The sequence below is a fragment of the Bufo bufo genome, chromosome 10, assembly GCF_905171765.1.
Source record: "Bufo bufo chromosome 10, aBufBuf1.1, whole genome shotgun sequence".
Lineage (NCBI taxonomy): Eukaryota > Metazoa > Chordata > Amphibia > Anura > Bufonidae > Bufo > Bufo bufo.
This window is the reverse complement of record NC_053398.1, coordinates 4997137-5019895: the sequence shown is the minus strand read 5'-3', so window position 1 is coordinate 5019895 and position 22759 is coordinate 4997137. Positions and strand designations below refer to the sequence as shown.

Below are 22759 nucleotides of genomic sequence, written 5' to 3'. Positions count from 1 at the left end.
CATGCCATAGACCTCCTCAACCTGATGTCAACCCCGTCATCTGAAAGGGAGTGACAATACCCCTACCCCAGTGATGTCAAACAGAGCAGGGGGCGTTCCGGTGCAGCGTATATATGTACATGCACATACCCCTTACGTATTCCAGTACCATCACCAACATCAGATCCATGGCTCCGGCTCCAATAATGGATGCAAGTGGCGCTACTTACAGCAAAAGTCTGGTCTCCTCCACTCAATGCAGACGTTAAATTTGTGGCACATGGCGACGTAGGCAGTCAGGGCTTTGCATGGATCCTGAGCGTATGCTACGTCCTTCACCCACAGTTCACAGAACGCCTCTGGAGACACCTGCAGGACATTTGGACGGTGAGAAACATGAGCTGACCTGTCTAGACACATCCAGTGGCCCCCGCGCACAGGTCCCTGTGGGCCCTTGGGTTCGGCCCTGTTGGGTACTTACATATGGGTGACAGCTGCTGAACGCCTGGTCGAGGATCAGCTGGAAGCACTCGGAGCAGTCCATCACTGTGCAGTTCAGGTCCCGGTGTCTCTCCTTTCCTACATATTTTAGTGTGTAGGGAACTTGCCAGCTGTCCACAAACTCCTCAGAATCATCGCTCTTGGACAAGACTCGGCCGTTGGGCAAAATTAAGTCGTTTGTTGCATTCCCATCACAGAATCCTAAAAAGCAGAATACGACTCAATCGCCTTTCTAGAATCTGAGACACTCTAGGAGGACAGAGCCACAGCCAGCTCTACGTACACATCTGGACGTGGTGTATTGTGGCCGTGCGGTCACTGACCATGTACTTGTACTACTCACCACAAAGTCCCATAGACGTGGGCTTACTGGTGGAGTTGGATTCAATGATCATCAGACCAGTGCTGTGAAACCACTGGATCTTCACATCTGATGGAGTGTCGATTAAGTACATATTACCAGTATCCACAATCTTGTATCCATATTTCCTGACCATTGGCCAAGCATTCCTCGAGTTCACCACAACCTATCATAGAAATCACATGGAGGGGACAAAGGGCAGAAGTCCATCAAACTCAACCAGAAACTGGGCCACATACAAATCAATGTTGGTAAATCCCATAAATTTCAGCAGGATCAATAGACGATGGCAGAGGGGCCTGAAAGAGGAGGAGGCCAACAGAGGCGCCCGGAGAAGGAAGAGACCAACAGAGGGGCCCGGAGGAGGAAGAGACCAACAGAGGGGCCCGGAGGAGGAAGAGACCGAGAGAAAGGCTGTAAAAAGGAGGAGAAAAACAGAGGAGGTTGACAGAGGGGCCTGGAGGAGGAGGAGGAGGCGGACAGAGGGGCCTGGAGGAGTAGGAGGCTGACAGAGGGGCGCGGAGGAGGAGGCCAATGACAGAGTGGCCGTAAAGAGGAGAAAAATAACAGAGGGGCCTGGAGGAGGAGGAGGCTGACAGAGGGGCCTGAAGGAGGAGGAGGCTGACAGAGGAGCCTGGAGGAGGAGGCTGACAGAGGGGCCTGAAGGAGGAGGAGGCTGACAGAGGAGCCTGGAGGAAGAGGCTGACAGAGGGGCCTGAAGGAGGAGGAGGCTGACAGAGGGGCCTGGAGGAGTAGGAGGCTGACAGAGGGGCGCGGAGGAGGAGGCCAATGACAGAGTGGCCGTAAAGAGGAGGAGAAAAATAACAGAGGGGCCTGGAGGAGGAGGAGGCTGACAGAGGGGCCTGAAGGAGGAGGAGGCTGACAGAGGGGCCCGGAAGAGGAGGCCGACAGAGGCGCCTGGAGGAGGAGGACAACGACAGAGTGGCTGTAAAGAGGAGGAGGAAGACAACAGACGGCCTGGAGGTGGAGGAGGCTGACAGAGGGGCCTTTAGGAGGAGGAGGCTATCAGAGGAGCCTGGAGAAGGAGGCTGACTGAGGGGCCTGGAGGAGGAGGAGGCTATCAGGGGAGCCTGGAGAAGGAGGCTGAGAGGGGCCTGGAGGAGGAGGAGGCAGACAGAGGAACCTGGAGGAGAAGGAGGACAGAGGGACTGGAGGAGGAGGACAGATGGGTCTGGTAAACAGTTAGCAGTGTCGGATTCAAAGGTTGGCCGACACTGATTGCATCCACATCATACACCTGGACACAGGGTGCGGTGAGGAATAGGGGGATGTCCCAGATGGACGGCGATGATTAGTAAATTATTCATTGTGAGCAGCCATGAGGTCACTTACTTTTCGGTTTAAACGATTGATGATGATCTGGTTGGATATATAGGTCAGCTCCAGTGCAGATAAACACAGTGTAACCTCGTTCTCACTGACCTGTATGGAAAGAAAAGGAGGTTGATCACAGCAATCCCGGACCTCCTTCCCCCCAGAACCCAACGCTGTCAGGGAGCAACATCCTCACCGTTACAGAGATGTCAGGCCACACAGTCACCTTCTCTGATCTACCACACACCAGGCCAATGCAACCCCAACTCTACCTCACAGAAGCCTCTTGGTGATGACACTAACCAGACCCTGCAACGTTCTCAGTTAGTCCTCACACCCAGCTTGTATCTGCAGATGCATGGACCAGGCCTGCCGCTGCTGCAGTATGGTGGGGTGTATGGTAGATACCCCTGGAGGGTAACATCTGCTCTGATGGAATGTCTTCCCTGGTTTTCCCTGCACAATCTGTGACCCTATTCTGTCTCCTCTGCTGCTCTTCCCTCTGGTGTCCTGCACCGCCTGCTGTTCCTCACCTGGCCTGTGTGTCCACATTGTGAAACCTGCACCGTAATGGATTCTTCCTCTGTCAGAGTCAAGATGTACGAGGCTTCTTTATACAACGCAAGATAACGTCCATCAAAAGTAACAAAGCTCAAGTCTGAGAAGAGGGAGCAGCGGCCTGGAAAGAGAAGCAGGTAAGAGAATAAGATGGAAGTCCCCCAACAGAGCAGAGGCGGCCACACGCTTATCCGTTCCCCCCTTATGGAGATGGACTGGGGGAAGGGGAGGAAAATGTCACCCTCAGCCCGGGGACGCCCATACTTACAGGCACACTCCCATCTGGGGCAGCAGCGATCTCCATTGATTTGGACTGCGAATCCTAGGAGTCCGCAGCCGGGCTGAGTGACGTTGTAGGGACAGTGCTGTGATTTGTTCACCTGGATTAGCTGTCCGTCCACACAGATATGTTTAATGCACTCATTTTCTGTGTATGGCTGCAAGACAAGAAGGGTGCATCAGCCATGATCCAGCGCCCTCCTGAAGTCACCAGAGATGTGCCAAAAATGGCTCACAGCACCCAGTGCCTGCAGGGGCCCCGCTGCTACATAAAGGCTGCGGACTATGTATGTCAACAGGATGCTGACCAGAAGAGAGAACAAGTCCCACACATTACATGTCATACTAGAGCTAGTCATGCTCGATCATGCATCTGACCTGCTCCCTATACATGTCGTATCTCCTACTTACCATGCATGGCTGGCTTGTGGCAGGTTCTCTGGATGATAAGGAGGACACAGTGATTCCTGTCGAGATATCTGGAGTGCTGCTCTGGAGGGCAGGGTAAGATGTCTCTGTCTCGCTGAAGGCTCTGGATGATGTCATCACTAGAAGTTGAGTGGACGCTGCTTCTGTTGTGGGGGGCAGTTTGTACTGGGGCCGGATAGTAACACTGGGAGTAGTCGTCTGGTTGTCTGGAACTTGTACATGTATGCCATGTGTCAAGAACACCGGAACATAACTGGTGTTTCCAGGAGACAAAGTATGAAGAGGGTACGGTGAGGCTTCTGCCCATGTGGAATATTTGGATTTTGTCTGTGAAGTTGATGGGGATTTTGCTGTCACACTTGTACTCATGTCAGGAGCCACCACAGTCTGTTCACTGTGAGATGTGAAGTCACCATGCGAGGTTAACGAGCCTGTGATAATTGATGGGTGGTACATTGTAGATGAAGCAGGTGTCACAGCTGAGGTCTGGCTCTCCTCAGTAATGGACCCAGGAGACATCAAGGCCTCAGTTGACGGACGATAAGCGGCTAATGTTTCAGATACAACCACTGGTTGAGAAGCAGAAGGGAAGAGAGCTGTGGTTTTATAGGCCTCTGGTGGTGACAGATCTCTCCGTTCAGTTGTACTCATGGCTTCTTCTGTAGATGGTCTTTCTGTGGTGACTTTAGATGTTGCACTGTGCTGGGGAGACTGCACTGGTGTGGAGCTAGTGCCAGGCTTCATGTGTGTCATGGTTACGGTGTCTGGAAACATGGTCACCACTGCTGTGCTAGTGTGTGTGGTCACTGATGGTCCAGGATGAGAAATAGTTGGAGATAATGAGGTTGGAGCACTTCCATATGTTTCTAGAGTCCTGGACTGTGTTGTTCTGGAGGTGTAGAACAGAGAGCGATCAGAAGCTGGTGATGATAGGGTCACAATGGTTTTACTATAGGTGGGGCTCAGTGTTACTGACAGGTCTGGAACCATTGTGACACTTATGCTGGATGTCCTTGTTAAGAGCCCTGGTTGAGATGTTTGCTGAGAAGTCTCCTCAGAGGGGTATGTAGGAGGCAGTTTGGTATCATATACATGAAGATCAGTAGGTGACAGTGTTGCTCTTGTGCTTGGGGTGGATTTTATTGGACCAGTTACATTCCTTAAGTCTAGGATGAGCCTAGTGGACTGTGCTGTGGCTATGGGTTCTGTTATGGGTTGTGCAGTCCCTTGTTTGGTGGACATCTGAGTGGCATTGGAGGTTCTGGTGCCATGGGATGTTAGCTCAGTAGACGCGCGTGCCTCCTTGGATGCCACTGAAGTCAATGGAGCTATTTTTGTGGTAATAGTTGTAATGGCTGTCGCTGAGGTTGAGTTCATGGTGATGGCTTCTGAGCGCTGTAGTTTGGTTCCTTCCACATAAATTGCATGCTCACTAGATGTAGCCTGAGATGAGGCACTTGGGCTTGGAGCTAATCTTGTTCCTTCAGTTGTAGGCAGCTGAGACATTAATGATGTCTCCTTGGAGGTAAATGTTACGGCAGTAGATGGTCTTGTTGACAATGTGATGGAAACAGATGTTGGTTGAGTCTGTGCAGGGATACTGGAAACACTGATCGTCACCAGGCCCGGAGAGCTGCTGGGAAGGTAGCCAGACAAGGATTCTTTGCTTCTTGTGTCTTGACTTGTGGTAAGGGGCAGCACACTGTAGACTAGAGGAGCTTCTGTGGTGGACTTTGTGATCTTCTGAGAAACGCTACTTACACCTGATGTTCGGGTTATTCCTCCCACAGACTCAGTCAGATCCTTCGCATGTGAAATCTCTGTTTCGGTCACCAGCTTGGTGGACATTAGGAAGGTTTGCAAGGTGGATTGTCCAGTGGTCTCAACAGCTTGACTTGTTTTCCTTGTAATCCCAGTGACTGATGTTGCTTTCTCTGGTGGTCTAGGGACCATGGTATAGTGTGTAGATGTGATCCTTGATGGTGGGAGGGACGATCCCTGGTCTATTTGTGAGACAGTGTGATCTGTACTTCCAGATGTAGATGTGTGTGGCTCAGAGGACAACTTCATGGGGCCTGTGCTTGGGGTGGACTGTTCAGAATGGGTTACAGTGCGGCTGATCTGAACTCCAGCAGTGGGTGAAGAATCTGCTGACCTTGTTACATTCCGCCAAGCTGTCAAAGTCCTATGGGCGTCATCCGATGTTGTCAAGGTGGCTGGCACAGAAGAGTACACGGTCTCAGTGGAGATAGTGCCTGGAGATGGAGATGAGGTGGTGACTGTCCTAGGGGCTGATACGTGTGAGGGGTGAATGTCTGCACCTGATGTTGCCTGAGTCCTTGTAGTTTTAGGAAGAGCAGTAGGTGTCCTGGTCTTCGGGATGTCTGCCTGTGTTGGGGTGCGCACAATATCAGTGGAGCTTTCTCCAGACTGCGTCGTGGTGTGTAATGGAGCAACAGGTGTGGTGCGGTGCGCTGCAGAGATGATTGTGGAGAAGACAGGTCTGGTGCTAAAGGCAGTCAGGGCACCGGCTCCTGTTACAGGCGCTGCGGGGGATGAGGCCACCTTCATGGTAGTGGACGTGGTCAGACTGACTGCAGATTCAATACCTGCCAATAAACAGTGAAATATATGCAATGATCAGAGGTCAGGCCAAAGGTCAGTTCGCGCAGTCCACACTGCACACAGGGGTAGATGATCTGCATCAGCCCCTTCCATATTCCTCATATCAGGAACTCACAGTCATGTCCTGTACTTACAGTCAAATCGGATACTTCCAGACACATCGGATACACGCAGAAACGTCAGATACTCGCAGAAACATTGGGTACTTGCAAGCACATGGATATCCACAGGCAAATCAGGTACTCACAGACACGTCAGGTACTCGCAGTCACGTCAGATACTCGCAGACACGTCAGATACTCGCAGACACGTCAGATACTCGCAGACATGCCGAATACTCAGTCACATCGGATACTCGCAGACACGTTGGATACTTGCAGACACGTTGGGTAGTAACAGCAGACACGGATACTTGCAGACACATCAGGTACTCGCAGGCACATCGGATACTCACAGACATGTCGGATATTCACAGACACGTCGGATACTTACAGTCAGGGAAGTAGACACATTTTTTAGTAACTTCATCCATGACCATGTCTGGTGGGCACCATGGGAAGCAACCTTCAACCCTACAAGAGATTAGTGTGACACAAGACTGTTGAGAGCAGGGGCCACACTACTGCAGTCTGGGGGCCCTGGAACAATTCCCTGCTAACCAATAGGTTTTAGAGGAAATAGTAACTGTTGAGGATGATTGGCGTGCTGAAGCATGGAATGGGAACACGGACTCAGAAGTGGAACTGGAGCGTTGCTGAGATCAGCAGCAATGTCGGGAATCCAGGAGAACAACTTACCTAGGGACACCGTGACAGCGTTCACCGGCCGGGTCTCTGCAGGTTCGGTAACAAGCACTACTACAAGCATCATAGCGCCACTCACAGGAAGATCGCAGAACGACACGCAACTTGGAATCTGCCAATACAAAATGGATGACGCTTAGTTTCCTCACTGCACAGCTATCCTGAAACCTAAGCCCCAAAAGGGTGTTACACCCCTCATGTAGCCCCAGTTTTATGTCTCTTCCTGTGCTGCACTCCTCATGTAGCCCCAGTTTTATATCTCCTCCTGTGCTGCACCCCTCATGTAGCCCCGGTTTTATGTCTCCTCCTGTGCTGCACCCCTCATGTAGCCCCAGTTTTATGTCTCCTCCTGTGCTGCACCCCTCATGTAGCCCCAGTTTTATGTCTCTTCCTGTGCTGCACTCCTCATGTAGCCCCAGTTTTATGTCTCTTCCTGTGCTGCACTCCTCATGTAGTCCCAGTTTTATTTCACCTCCTGTGCTGCACCCCTCATGTAGCCCCAGTTTTATGTCACCTCTTGTGCTGCACCCCTCATGTAGCCCCAGTTTTATTTCACCTCCTGTGCTGCACCCCTCATGTAGCCCCAGTTTTATGTCACCTCCTGTGCTGCACCCCTCATGTAGCCCCAGTTTTATTTCACCTCCTGTGCTGCACCCCTCATGTAGCTCAGTTTTATGTCTCCTCCTGTGCTGCACCCCTCATGTAGTCCCAGTTTTATGTCACCTCCTGTGCTGCACCCCTCATGTAGCTCAGTTTTATGTCTCCTCCTGTGCTGCACCCCTCATGTAGTCCCAGTTTTATGTCACCTCCTGTGCTGCACTCCTCATGTAGCCCCAGTTTTATGTCACCTCCTGTGCTGCACCCCTCATGTAGTCCCAGTTTTATGTCACCTCTTGTGCTGCACCCCTCATGTAGCCCCAGCTTTATGTCTCCTCCTGTGCTGCACTCCTCATGTAGCCCCGTTTTTCCACCTCCTGTGCTGCACTCCTCATGTAGCCCCAGTTTTATGTCTCCTTCTGTGCTGCACCCCTTATGTAGCCCCAGTTTTATGTCACCTCTTGTGCTGCACCCCTCATGTAGCCCCAGTTTTATGTCACCTCCTGTGCTGCACCCCTCATGTAGCCCCAGTTTTATGTCACCTCCTGTGCTGCACTCCTCATGTAGTCCCAGTTTTATGTCACCTCCTGTGCTGCACCCCTCATCTAGCCCCAGTTTTATGTCTCCTCCTGTGCTGCACCCCTCATGTAGCCCCAGTTTTATGTCACCTCTTGTGCTGCACCCCTCATGTAGTCCCAGTTTTATGTCACCTCCTGTGCTGCACCCGTCATGTAGCCCCAGTTTTTTGTCACCTCCTGTGCTGCACCCCTCATCTAGCCCCAGTTTTATGTCTCCTCCTGTGCTGCACCCCTCATGTAGTCCCTGTTTTATGTCACCTCTTGTGCTGCACCCCTCATGTAGCCCCAGTTTTATGTCACCTCTTGTGTTGTGCTGCACCCCTCATGTAGCCCCAGTTTTATGTCACCTCTGGTGCTGCACCCCTCATGTAGCCCCAGTTTTTTGTCACCTCCTGTGCTGCACCCCTCATGTAGCCCCCGTTTTATGTCTCCTCCTGTGCTGCACCCCTCATGTAGCCCCCGTTTTATGTCTCCTCCTGTGCTGCACCCCTCATGTAGCCCCCGTTTTATGTCACCTTCTGTGCTGCGCTCCTCATGTAGCCCCAGTTTTTTGTCACCTCCTGTGCTGCACCCCTCATGTAGCCCCCATTTTATGTCTCCTCCTGTGCTGCACCGCTCATGTAGCCCCAGTTTTATGTCACCTCCTGTGCTGCACTCCTCATGTAGCCCCAGTTTTATGTCACCTCTTGTGCTGCACCCCTCATGTAGCCCAATTTCTAGGTCTGTGCCCCAGAGACATTTTTAGGTCTGTGCCCCCAGAGACACCCCTGGTCTCCTGTCATTATCTTGGTATTAAGGGGAGAACACGTTTTTCATGCTCTCCAGTTACACTTGGCTGCGACCCCACATTTGTATCTGCTCAGTCGCACCGTCAGTCGCTTGCTGTCTCTATTAGGTACCTGTTCTCAGGTCACAGAGAGCAGAAAGTGAGGGGATCACCACCAGAAATAGAGAGAAATTGTATGCTTTAGATGTGGTAGAGAATTAGCTCAGTGTCTGCAGATGGCGCTGCTCCCCACACCTTGAATTAAGCCGAGACTAACATAAAAAGCAACAGCGCCCCCTGCAGGAGCCGAACGTGAACTACATGACAGTGAGAGGAGGAACAGCGCCCCCCGCAGGAGCAGACCACAAACTACATGACAGTGAGAGGAGGAACAGCGCACCCGCAGGAACAGATCGTGAACTACATGACAGTGAGAGGAGGAACAGCGCCCCCACAGGATAAGACTATGAACTACATGACAGTGAGAGGAGGAACAGCCACAGGAGCAGACTGTGAACTACACGGCAGTGGAAGGAGGAACAGCGCCGCCCGCAGGAGCAGAATGTGAACTACACAACAGCGAAAGGAGGAACTAAGCCCCCTGCAGGAGCAGACCGTGAACTACATGACAGTGAGAGGAGGAACAGCGCCACCGCAGGAGCAGACCGTGAACTACAGGACAGTGAGTGAAGGAACAGCGCCCCCCGCAGGAGCAGACCGTGAACTACACGGCAGTGGAAGGAGGAACAGCGCCGCCCGCAGGAGCAGACCGTGAACTACAGGACAGTGAGAGGAACAGCGCCCCCCGCAGAAGCAGACCGCGAACTACAGGACAGTGAGTGAAGGAACAGCGCCCCCCGCAGGAGCAGACCGTGAACTACACGGCAGTGGAAAGAGTAACAGCGCCGCCCGCAGGAGCAGACCGTGAACTACAGGACAGTGAGAGGAGGAACAGCGCCCCCCGCAGAAGCAGATCGTGAACTACACGGCAGTGGAAAGAGGAACAGCGCCCCCCGCAGGAGCAGACCGAGAACTACAGGACAGTGAGTGAAGGAACAGAGCCCCCCGCAGGAGCAGACCGTGAACTACACGGCAGTGAGTGAAGGAACAGCGCCCCCCGCAGGAGCAGACCGAGAACTACAGGACAGTGAGAGGAGGAACAGCGCCCCCCGCAGGAGCAGACCGTGAACTACAGGACAGTGAGAGGAGGAACAGCTCCCCCCGCAGAAGCAGACCGTGAACTACAGGACAGTGAGAGGAGGAACAGAGCCCCCCGCAGGAGCAGACCGTGAACTACAGGACAGTGAGAGGAGGAACAGCGCCCCCCGCAGAAGCAGACCGTGAACTACACGGCAGTGGAAAGAGGAACAGCGCCCCCCGCAGGAGCAGACCGAGAACTAGAGGACAGTGAGTGAAGGAACAGAGCCCCCCGCAGGAGCAGACCGTGAACTACACGGCAGTGAGTGAAGGAACAGCGCCCCCCGCAGGAGCAGACCGAGAACTACAGGACAGTGAGAGGAGGAACAGCGCCCCCCGCAGAAGCAGACCGTGAACTACATGGCAGTGGAAAGAGGAACAGCGCCGCCCTCAGGAGCAGAATGTGAACTACACAACAGCGAAAGGAGGAACAGAGCCCCCTGCAGGAGCAGACCGTGAACTACATGACAGTGAGAGGAGAAACTGCGCCCCCCGCAGGAGCAGACCGTAAACTACATGACAGTGAGAGGAGGAACAGCGCACCCGCAGGAGCAGATCGTGAACTACATGACAGTGAGAGGAGGAACAGCCACAGGAGCAGACTGTGAACTACACGGCAGTGGAAGGAGGAACAGCGCCGCCCGCAGGAGCAGAATGTGAACTACACAACAGCGAAAAGAGGAACTAAGCCCCCTGCAGGAGCAGACCGTGAACTACATGACAGTGAGAGGAGGAACAGCCCCTCGTATAGACCCAATTTTGTCTCCTCCTGTGCTGCACCCCTCATGTAGCCCCAGTTGGGGTGAGTAGAGGAGGCACAGCTCTGGTATGAGGTGAGTAGAGGAGGCACAGCTCTGGTATGGGGGGAGTAGAGGAGGCACAGCTCTGGTATGAGGTGAGTAGAGGAGGCACAGCTCTGGTATGAGGTGAGTAGAGGAGGCACAGCTCTGGTATAGAGGAGTAGAGGAGGCACGGCTCTTGTATGAGGTGAGTAGAGGAGGCACAGCTCTGGTATGAGGTGAGTAGAGGAGGCACAGCTCTGGTATGGGGTGAGTAGAGGAGGCACAGCTCTGGTATGAGGTGAGTAGAGGAGGCACGGCTCTTGTATGAGGTGAATAGAGGAGGCACAGCTCTAGTATGGGGTGAGTAGAGGAGGAACAGCTCTGGTATAGAGGAGTAGAGGAGGAACAGCTCTGGTATAGAGGAGTAGAAGAGGCACTGCTGTGGTATGGGGTGAGTAAAGGAGGCACAAGGTCTTTATGAGGTTAGTAGTGGAGGCACAAGGTCTTTATGGGGTGACTCCTTCTCTCATATACTTGTGTGTATGCCATGTCCTGCTCTTTGGGTCTATATACTCACACCCTGCGGTTCCTCTATCTGGGGTAGTTAATGGGGTCCCCCTGGATATCAGGGGCTGTGGTCACTGTGAATATGATCCCACCTGATAACATGAAGAGCGTGGCGAGCCTGAATGCAGCAGAGTGATGATATTTTGCCAGGAAGATGGAGGAGGCCGAGACTCTCACAAAGTGTCCGGGTTTGGCGAGGCTCTCAAAGGCACTGTACCCGGCCGTCCACCGGTTCTTGTGGATTATGAACGTTGCGCTCCTCTGGAACTCATCGCTTCTCTGCCATTTGGACACTTGTAAGGTTCCATTACGTCCCAGATGTAAGAATATGTTTGGCCGCTCGGCTACCTCCAAGGAGATGATGCTTTTATCTGGAACAATAAAGGTGATGTCACATCCAACAGGGGCAACGAACACCCAGCAAACGACACCCGCAATTTCTGGAACTGGCGCACCATTAGAGTGAAGATGCCTCCACAGTGGTCAGAGGGGTGGCTGGACTCCAGGCAGTAGATGCTCCTCTCTACAGTAATGGGGGAGCGCATCTAGTCTCTTCACTCCTCAAATAATTGGTGGTGAAAAGAATTGGTAATCATCTGCTGCCAGACCCCAAGGGACAAGAAGAGACCCCCAATAACACTGCAGTGTATATGCACACCCAGCCAGGCATCTTACCATGTGCTCTGGGGCTGAATAGTCCTGGGGTGATCATGAAGTCTGCGGCGTGTCCAGGCATCGCACGTTCTTCTCTCATTGGCAGCACAGTCGCATCAGTCATTCGGACCGCCAGCACCAGGTCTCTGTCCACCTGACTATGCAGCCTGTATGGACCTTTACCTAGAACTGAAGGCAGAACCAATATTAGCGTAACTCATATGCGCAGATTAACCATATGGGCCCTACTTGTATCATGGGGCCCCAGAAAACATTATAGCAGATGGTGAGAGACCCAGACTGCAGTGTCACCAACCTCCGCTGCCCCGACTGGTGCATTATAGATTGACAGAATGCCGCCATATATCCCAGCAGCCTCTCTCTATAGGCCCAGGCCTCTTGCAACCACAAAGAGGAAGCACTCACCTTTATTGTAGAATTCACAGTCATAAGCTGGAAAGAGAGAGGCAAAACATTAGATGGGTGAGCAGAGCACCCGCAATATCCACATCATCATCCAGCTCTGAGAGACACTGACACCCGGCTGCACTTGTGTCCCGATCCATTTCCCGCTCCCCAGGGTGAATGAACGCGAGGGCTGCATCCTGCTATTATAGGTACAGCATCCATTCAGCAGGTTTCAGATTTGCATTTTGGATAAGAGATCTTTCAATCTGCTCTTACAGATCTAGACCACAACAGTCGATGGTAGGTGCAGGGGGAGAAGAAGACAAAAGCAGCTGAGACGCAGAGGGCAGAAGACGACAGGAGCAACTGAGGAGCAGAGGACAGCAGCCAAGTCCAGGAGCAGAGGGCAGAAGACGACAGGAGCTACTGAGGAGCAGAGGACAGCAGCCAAGTCCAGGAGCAGAGGGCAGAAGAAGACAACAGCAGCCGAGGAGCAGAGGGCAGAAGAAGACAACAGCAGCCGAGGAGCAGAGGGCAGAAGAAGACAACAGCAGCCGAGGAGCAGAGGGCAGAAGAAGACAACAGCAGCCGAGGAGCAGATGGCAGAAGAAGACAACAGCAGCCGAGGAGCAGAGGGCAGAAGAAGACAACAGCAGCCGAGGAGCAGAGAGCAGAAGAAGACAACAGCAGCTAAGAAGCAGAGGGCATAAGACAACAACAGCAGCCAAGGAGTAGACTGCAGAAGATGACAGGAGAAACCGAGCAGCAGAGGGCAGAAGACGACAGGAGCAACTGAGGAGCAGAGGGCAGCAGCTGAGCCCGGAAGCAGAGGGCAGAAGACGACAACAGCAGTCTAGGAGTAGAGGGCAGAAGAAGACAACAGCAGTCGAGGAGCAGAGGGCAGAAGAAGACAACAGCAGCCGAGGAGCAGAGGGCAGAAGAAGACAACAGCAGCCGAGGAGCAGAGGGCAGAAGAAGACAACAGCAGCCGAGGAGCAGAGGGCAGAAGAAGACAACAGCAGCCGAGGAGCAGAGGGCAGAAGAAGACAACAGCAGCCGAGGAGCAGAGGGCAGAAGAAGACAACAGCAGCCGAGGAGCAGAGGGCAGAAAAAGACAACAGCAGCCGAGGAGCAGAGGGCAGAAGAAGACAACAGCAGCCGAGGAGCAGAGGGCAGAAGAAGACAACAGCAGCCGAGGAGCAGAGGGCAGAAGAAGACAACAGCAGCTAAGAAGCAGAGGGCATAAGACAACAACAGCAGCCGAGGAGCAGAGGGCAGAAGAAGACAACAGCAGCTAAGAAGCAGAGGGCATAAGACAACAACAGCAGCCAAGGAGTAGACGACAGAAGATGACAGGAGAAACCGAGCAGCAGAGGGCAGAAGATGACAGGAGCAACTGAGGAGCAGAGGGCAGCAGCTGAGCCCGGAAGCAGAGGGCAGAAGAAGACAACAGCAGTCGAGGAGTAGAGGGCAGAAGAAGACAATAGCAGTCGAGGAGTAGAGGGCAGAAGAAGACAACAGCAGCCGAGTAGTAGAGGGCAGAAGACAACAGGAGCAACCGAGGAGCAGAGGGCAGCAGCTGAGCTCAGGAGCAAAGGGCAGAAGATTACAGTAGCAGAGGGCAGAAGACGACAGGAGCAACTGAGGAGCAGAGGGCAGAAGACAACAGGAGCAACTGCAGGGCAGAGGGCAGTAGACAACAGCAGCCGAAGAGCACATGACAGTAGACAACAGCAGGCCAAGAGCAGATGGCAGAACAAGAAAACAGCAGCTGAGGAGCAGAGGGTAGAAGAAGACAACAGCATCTGAGGAGCAAAGGGCAGCAGCCGAAGAGCAGAGGGCAGAAGACAACAATACCAGCCGAGGAGCAGAGGGCAGAAGACAACAATACCAGCCGAGGAGCAGAAGATGACAAGAGCAAAGGTCAGCATCCAAAGAGCAGAGGTCAGAAGACAACATGTGCAACAGCCAAGCCCAGAAGCAGAGGGCAGAAGGAAAGCACAGTAACAGAGAAGAGGTTAGGAGCAGGGCGCAGCAATGGAAGACAAGAGCAGAGTTTTGATGCAAAGAGCAGTAACAGATGACAAGAGCAGAGGGCAGGGAGAAAGCACAGTAACAAAGGGCAGGGGCAGAGGGCTGTGAGAAAGAGCAGTAACAAAGGGCAGGAGGAGACAGCAGGAGCAGAGGGCAGGGAGAAAGCGCAGTAACAGAAGGCAGGGAGAAAGCACTGTAACAGAGGGCAGGAGCAGAGGGCTGGGAGAAAGCACAGTAACAAAGGGCAGGAGGAGACAGCAGGAGCAGAGGGCTGGGAGAAAGCGCAGTAACAGAGGGCAGGGAGAAAGCGCAGTAACAGAGGGCAGGGAGAAAGCACAGTAACAGAGGGCAGGAGAAGAGAAATTTTTTACCAACATTGAAGATAGAAAAATGCATGGAGTGAAACTTATATACATGGCGCTGGGCACAGCAGGATAACATCAGGAACTTACGACATGTTCGGGGCGACCTCCAGTCCACAGCGACTCCTTGCTGGCAACACTGATGGGCATACGCCGAGACACTGGTACAGAAACACTCACAGTCTCCACCAAGGTTGCAGCCGCATGTGTCCGACAGGCAGTTGGAGTAAAACCAAGTCACATCTACCTGAACACACAAATAACAGGAATTAGATGATGCCCGACCCTCAGATGCATCAATGGTACACAAAGTATCGCAGATGATGACAACTCACAATGGCGTTAATATCCCGACACAGAAATGTAATGAAGCTCATGAATTACATATATGGCTATTGCGACATGCATATCATGACATCAAGCTACTAATCAACATTATGATACTCAGGAATATCACGATCCACATGAATATTAGGCTCCAGAACGCACAGATACAATTCCTGTGTAAAGCTCCGACTCACCACCGGGTGGCAGTCTTCAAATACTTCACTCAGCAAGATCCCACATTGCTTCTTGGCAAAAGGCTCTCGCAGCGGGTTCTGACGGCAGCGATCCCGGGTGTCGGGGCTGTCAAGACACTAAATAACACACTAACTGTAGGAAGCATGCACAAGGTGGTGTCAAAACTGTACCCACAGGAATCACCCGAGAATAGAAAACTATAACCTGCCAGTCTCATCATCATCCACTGTAACCACGTATCATCCACAGATCACACTGTAACAACGTATCATCCACAGATCACACTGTAACCACGTATCGTCCACAGATCACACTGTAACCACGTATCGTCCACAGATCACACTGTAACCACGTATCGTCCACAGATCACACTGTAACCACGTATAGTTCACAGATCACACTGTAACCACGTATAGTTCACAGATCACACTGTAACCATGTATCATCCACAGATCACACTGTAATCACATATCATCCACAGATCACACTGTAACCACGTATCGTCCTCAGATCACACTGTAACCACGTATCATCCACAGATCACACTGTAATCACATATAATCCACAGATCACACTGTAACCACGTATCGTCCACAGATCACACTGTAACCACGTATCGTCCACAGATCAGACTATAACCACATATCATCCACAGATCACACTGTAACCACGTATCATCCACAGATCACACTGTAATCACATATAATCCACAGATCACACTGTAACCACGTATCGTCCACAGATCACACTGTAACCACGTATCGTCCTCAGATCACACTGTAACCACGTATCATCCACAGATCACACTGTAACCACGTATCGTCCACAGATCACACTGTAACCACGTATCATCCACAGATCACACTGTAACCACATATCATCCACAGATCAGACTATAACCACATATTGTCCACAGATCACACTGTAACAACGTATCATCCACAGATCACACTGTAACAACGTATCATCCACAGATCACACTGTAACCACGTATCGTCCACAGATCACACTGTAACCACGTATAGTTCACAGATCACAATGTAACCACGTATAATCCACAGAACACACTGTAACCACGTATCGTCCACAGATCACACTGTAACCACGTTTTGTCCACAGATCACACTGTAACCACGTATCGTCCACAGATCACACTGTAACCACGTATCGTCCACAGATCACACTGTAACCACGTATCGTCCACAGATCACACTGTCACCCTGTACCGATGGCGCCGATTTCCCCTTTTACCTCGGACGCTGTCCAGCTGGTTCCAAATTCCTGAGGATTGGATAACTCGAGGTTTTCGGGAGTCCTCATCTCATTGACTGTTTTCAGATCAAAATTTCCACACAGGCCACTGAGTGCACCCTGAAAGGAGAGATCACATGACCATGGAGCGGGACATCCTCACCACTCTGTCACCGGGCCCCTCACACTATACCTGCCACTGGGGCCCAGCCTGGATGTGAAGGGCCGTCCTCTGGTCCCACAGAAGTGTTATGTATTCGGAGGGGAAGTGGATGAATGTGAAGAAGCCGGCCTGCCAGACGTGCACCTCGTGGGACGTATCGATGACACTCGAAGGGTTCTGTACAGATCAGAGAAGGCAGTCAGTGTACCCCACAAGATGCCACGTCCTGACCCACAGAGTGCCGCCACATTACCGGCATTCCCGTGTCGTCATCGAGCAGGATTTGAGAGCGCCCCACGCTGATGGAGATGACCTTCCTGCAGATGGCTCCACTGCTGAAACAATTCACATTTTCTGCTGTGACAGAGAAGTTGCTTGGTGACCGAGCCTGTGAGAGATGTCAGCATATGAGGGGTTAATGTGACCGTCTAGTGGGGTCCACACCATTAGAGACCATGGAGGTGAGTGGAATCAGGCCTCATGCTGCAGGATGCCAGGTGACCAATCGCTTCACTCAACGGTGATAGGAAAATGACCGCAAGCGCCATGAGGTTACCCGGCGAAATCAACAGTGGAGGCATCACATGACGGACACCTATGGCACCCAATGGACAGCGAGGTCTCTACTATCGGACTGTACGGCGGCACGGTCTCTGGTATCGGACTGTACGGCGGCACGGTCTCTGGTATCAGACTGTACGGCGGCACGGTCTCTGGTATCAGACTGTACGGCGGCACGGTCTCTGGTATCAGACTGTACGGCGGCACGGTCTCTGGTATCAGACTGTACGGCGGCACGGTCTCTGGTATCAGACTGTACGGCGGCATGGTCTCTGGTATCAGACTGTACGGCGGCATGGTCTCTGGTATCAGACTGTACGGCGGCACGGTCTCTGGTATCAGACTGTACGGCGGCACGGTCTCTGGTATCAGACTGTACGGCGGCACGGTCTCTGGTATCAGACTGTACGGCGGCACGGTCTCTGGTATCAGACTGTACGGCGGCACGGTCTCTGGTATCAGACTGTACGGCGGCACGGTCTCTGGTATCAGACTGTACGGCGGCACGGTCTCTGGTATCAGACTGTACGGCGGCACGGTCTCTGGTATCAGACTGTACGGCGGCACGGTCTCTGGTATCAGAGTGTACGGCGGCACGGTCTCTGGTATCAGACTGTACGGCGGCACGGTCTCTGGTATCAGACTGTACGGCGGCACGGTCTCTGGTATCAGACTGTGCGGCGGCACGGTCTCTGGTATCAGACTGTACGGCGGCACGGTCTCTGGTATCAGACTGTACGGCGGCACGGTCTCTACTATCGGACTATACAGCGGCGCGGTCTCTACTATCGGACTGTACGGCGGCACGGTCTCTGGTATCAGACTGTACGGCGGACGTTCTCTGCTATCAAACTATACGGCGGCGCGGTCTCTACTATCAAACTATACGGCGGCGCGGTCTCTACTATCGGACTGTACGGCGGCGCGGTCTCTACTATCGGACTATACAGCAGCGCGGTCTCTACTATCGGACTATACAGCAGCGCGGTCTCTACTATCGGACTATACAGCAGCGCGGTCTCTGGTATCGGACTATACAGCAGCGCGGTCCCTACTATCGGACTGTACGGCGGCGCGGTCTCTGGTATCGGACTGTACGGCGGCGCGGTCTCTACTATCAAACTATACAGCAGCGCGGTCTCTACTATCGGACTGTACGGCGGCGCGGTCTCTACTATCAAACTATACAGCAGCGCGGTCTCTACTATCGGACTGTACAGCAGCGCGGTCTCTACTATCGGACTATACAGCGGCGCGGTCTCTACTATCGGACTATACAGCAGCGCGGTCCCTACTATCGGACTGTACGGCGGCGCATCTCTCCTATCAGACTTCACAGTTCTCTCACCTTCACCAGATGAACTTTACAATTTCCCACGAAATCAAAGGTAAAACCATCAAACGTCCGGTAATGGCGGTCTGCGTAGAACGTGCACATGGAGGGGCAGGGGTGGAAGCTGCACTGAAAGGCTCCATGCTGGCAGACACTGGAATACACATGAAAATTACCACAAGGGGGAGCTATAGAAAGGGTAATACCAAGAAAATGGCCGAGGCACACAACCGCCTGCACTGACTTTTAACTCTTGAGTTGATTGATTTTAACTCTTGAGTGATCACTGCAGTCCACAGGACCGCATACAGCCTAGAGTATTCCCCTGTACTGTAGCTCTATAAGGATAATCATTCTGTAGCGCAGTGTAGTCTTAGCCTTCACCCTCTTCACCTTCTCATTGCGTCCTTAAATACTCTGTGCTGCTGTGAGCCCACTAAGCAACTGTGACCTCCCACAAGCATTACTCACCAGGTGTGACAGGGCGAGTGCACGATGTCTCCTGGGAAGTATTCCTTGGCTTTCCATGAGCAGGGACAGGCAGCCGGCTCCAGGCACTCTGTGCCATGCTTCACCAGCCTACGGAGAAAGGAGCGCACGTGAGGACAGCGCCATGTGTGTGCGGGCAACGACAGGCAGGTAGAGGGACCCTGATTAGACAGAGGCCATCTCAGACGATTCATCTACTACTGCTGACAACCTGCCTGTATATCTGTCCTACAGAGGAGTCAGAACCAGTGGGGAGAGGGGGGTGCACGGTCATTTTGCTGTAGTCAGTGATGTGACATTTTGAATTTTTGGGGGGAGATCACGTGTAATCTGTATATTTTCTTTGGTTCAGTGCAGATATTTCCCATCTTTTGCCGCTGATCCTTCTCAGTGATATCTTGGCTTCTGCTGCCCAACTCCATCTCAGCACCATTAAATTAGTCTTTAAAAATGTCCTAATGAATTGGCCAGAGGGAGCGGACATTATTTAGCAGAGGTCACAGGTTCATCTCTGAGGTGCTGGGGAGGGGTGGCAACAGACAGAAGAGACGTGATGGCCACAGTGAGACCACAAGAGGCCACGGACTGTCCACAAGTGACTGTCATCTCTGACCTGAGCCCCCACACACCTACACTGAGGTCCATAGACATCCATGATCTCACATTTTATAACTACGAGGAAACACTGCAGTAATCCTGCAATATTACTACAACTCCCAGGCAACATCAGTCCATGAAGGATGCTGCACAGTGCGGTGAAGAAAGCAGCAGTCTATGTTGACCCTTATTTCCATCCTCGTCCAGTCCAGACAACCCCCATTGTATTCACCATCTCTACAGCCGTCCCGTCCATACAACCCTCATCGTATTCACCATCTCTACAACTGTCTCGTCCATACAACCCTCATCGTTTTCACCATCTCTACAGCCGTCCCGTCCATACAACCCTCTTCATATTCACCATCTCTACAGCCGTCCAGTCCATACAACCCTCATCGTATTCACCATCTCTACAGCCGTCCCGTCCATACAACCCTCATCGTTTTCACCATCTCTACAGCCGTCCCGTCCATACAACCCTCATTGTATTCACCATCTCTACAGCCGCCCCGTCCATACAACCCTCATCGTTTTCACCATCTCTACAGCCGCCCCGTCCATACAACCCTCATCGTTTTCACCATCTCTACAGCCGTCCCGTCCATACAACCCTCATTGTATTCACTATCTCTACAGCCGTCCCGTCCATACAACCCTCATCGTTTTCACCATCTCTACAGCCGTCCGGTCCATACAACCCTCTTCATATTCACCATCTCTACAGCCGTCCAGTCCATACAACCCCCATGGTATTCACCATCTCTTCACCCGTCCTGTCCATACAACCCCCATGGTATTCACCATCTCTACAGCCGTCCTGTCCATACAACCCTCATAATATTCACCATCTCTACACCTGTCATATCCATACAACCCTCATCGTATTCACCATCTCTACACCTGTCTTGTCCATACAACCCTGATCGTATTCACCATCTCTACACTCATCTGGTCCATACAACCCTCTTCATATTCACCATCTCTACAACTGTCTCGTCCATACAACCCTCATCGTATTCACCATGTCTACACCTGTCTCGTCCATACAACCCTCATCGTATTCACCATCTCTACACTCATCCGGTCCATACATCCCTCTTCATATTCACCATCTCTACAGCCGTCCCGTCCATACAACCCTCATCGTATTCACCATCTCTACACCTGTCTCGTCCATACAACCCTCATCGTATTCACCATCTCTACACTCATCCGGTCCATACAACCCTCTTCATATTCACCATCTCTACAGCCGTCCAGTCCATACAACCCCCATGGTATTCACCATCTCTTCACCCGTCCTGTCCATACAACCCCCATGGTATTCACCATCTCTTCACCCGTCCTGTCCATACAACCCTCATCGTATTCACCATCTCTACACTCATCTGGTCCATACAACCCTCTTCATATTCACCATCTCTTCACCCGTCCTGTCCATACAACCCTCATGGTATTCACCATCTCTTCACCCGTCCTGTCCATACAACCCTCATAATATTCACCATCTCTACAGCTGTCATATCCATACAACCCTCATGGTATTCACCATCTCTACAGCAGTCTAGTCCATACAACCCTCATCGTATTCACCATGTCTTCACCCGTCCAGTCCATACAACCCTCATCGTATTCATCACCTCTTCACCCGTCCCGTCTATACAACTAACCCTCATCATATTCACTCTCTACAGCTGTCACGTCCATATAACCCTCATCGTATTCACAATCTCTACACCCGTCCAGTCCATACAACCCTCATCATATTCACTATCTCTACACCCCTTTGGTCCATACAACCTTGAGCCTCAGGCACATGGGCGTATGATGCTCCATATGCCTCAGAGACCTTCCATACAGCTCTGCCATGTGCAAGACACCTCGCGCTACCTTTGGCACTGTTCCACCTAGCTCTGTGTTTGTCTGGACCATTTGTCACACATTGAACCCTTTGCACCAACTTATTTCAGAACTTCCCAAATCCCCTAAATTTGGTAAAGTGGTAAAAGATGGTATTGCAGGTCACATGGTAGAAACATGAAGGACTGTTACAGATCAAGGGCCCATTGGACACTGTTCACATCTGTCACATGACTGATCCAGGGCTTATGTTAAAAGGATTTGCCACTTTCTGGCTACTGTTGACCAATGTGTATGTGAGATGACGGTATGGCTCCGTTGTTGATATTCTGTACCCTTCTGCTGTAATTCATAAGCCATGTCCCCTTGTTGGGCAAATCTTCTGTGTTGTTCACAAGATGGCCGCTGATGGAGGGTCATGTGACCAGACTTTCATTATAAGAAATTTACGTTGGTGTGTGTTCTACAACGTCGCAAAACAGTAGAAACGGATCCTGGTGTGGAGAAGGGTCAAACGTTGACGCGCACCCAACAGAAGCCCTAAGGACGAGTGCTGTGGCCACTACCTGACTGAATTGGTGCACAGGTCTACTATAGGATAAACCCAGAGGAGACTTCAGGGGCAAATTAATTGTTTGTAACTGGCGCCTGATGATACAGGATGGCGATTAGCATTTGTTTTCGGGGTCAATTATCCGGAGGGGTTAACAATGGCTCAGACCTCTCCATTCATGTATCCGTGCACCCTCTTCACACAAGTAGAAGATTTTGATGACCACATTAAAGACGCGATGAATAACACATGACTGTTCTCTTGTCAGTCGACTGATCGATGCACAGGTTTACACAGGGCGACAACATCTGCTTACCCGATCATGGGTCTGTGTCCAGGGACTTCAGGGGATCAGCAGCACTGACACAATGCAGCAGGAACTCACATAAACCCTCATTGTGTCCACCCTGGAATTAGAAGGCGCTGATCTCTCAGGAATCTGATTAAGCTTCTTAGCAGATATGTGATCCTGGCTGCCACCTGCTTACTACAGAGGGGTAACCCCAACCCACGCCTGCACAACCACAGTCCTTCTCTCATACCACCATCTTACCAGAAAAATCCATAATGTTATCCCCAGCTGCTCTGGCCAAACCCAAATACCCTCCTTGC

The 22759-nt window shown here is 52.0% G+C and overlaps 1 protein-coding gene across 1 annotated transcript in view; it reads right to left on the bottom strand.

Moving 5' to 3' along the window:
* OTOG (otogelin) overlaps nucleotides 1-22759 on the bottom strand; it is a 120973-nt gene that overhangs the window by 15839 nt on the left and 82375 nt on the right. The window contains exons 26-44 of the mRNA XM_040410305.1: nucleotides 19117-19224; nucleotides 18661-18799; nucleotides 17005-17139; nucleotides 16782-16928; nucleotides 16589-16708; nucleotides 15337-15453; nucleotides 14906-15062; nucleotides 12438-12464; nucleotides 12033-12200; nucleotides 11450-11728; nucleotides 6865-6982; nucleotides 6560-6639; nucleotides 3425-6051; nucleotides 3003-3171; nucleotides 2710-2855; nucleotides 2195-2269; nucleotides 824-1007; nucleotides 461-681; nucleotides 210-348 (exon numbers count right to left, since the gene is read on the bottom strand). Coding sequence (XP_040266239.1) covers nucleotides 210-348; nucleotides 461-681; nucleotides 824-1007; nucleotides 2195-2269; nucleotides 2710-2855; nucleotides 3003-3171; nucleotides 3425-6051; nucleotides 6560-6639; nucleotides 6865-6982; nucleotides 11450-11728; nucleotides 12033-12200; nucleotides 12438-12464; nucleotides 14906-15062; nucleotides 15337-15453; nucleotides 16589-16708; nucleotides 16782-16928; nucleotides 17005-17139; nucleotides 18661-18799; nucleotides 19117-19224 — 5156 coding nt within the window. The remainder of the gene's footprint in view (nucleotides 1-209; nucleotides 349-460; nucleotides 682-823; nucleotides 1008-2194; nucleotides 2270-2709; nucleotides 2856-3002; nucleotides 3172-3424; nucleotides 6052-6559; nucleotides 6640-6864; nucleotides 6983-11449; nucleotides 11729-12032; nucleotides 12201-12437; nucleotides 12465-14905; nucleotides 15063-15336; nucleotides 15454-16588; nucleotides 16709-16781; nucleotides 16929-17004; nucleotides 17140-18660; nucleotides 18800-19116; nucleotides 19225-22759) is intronic.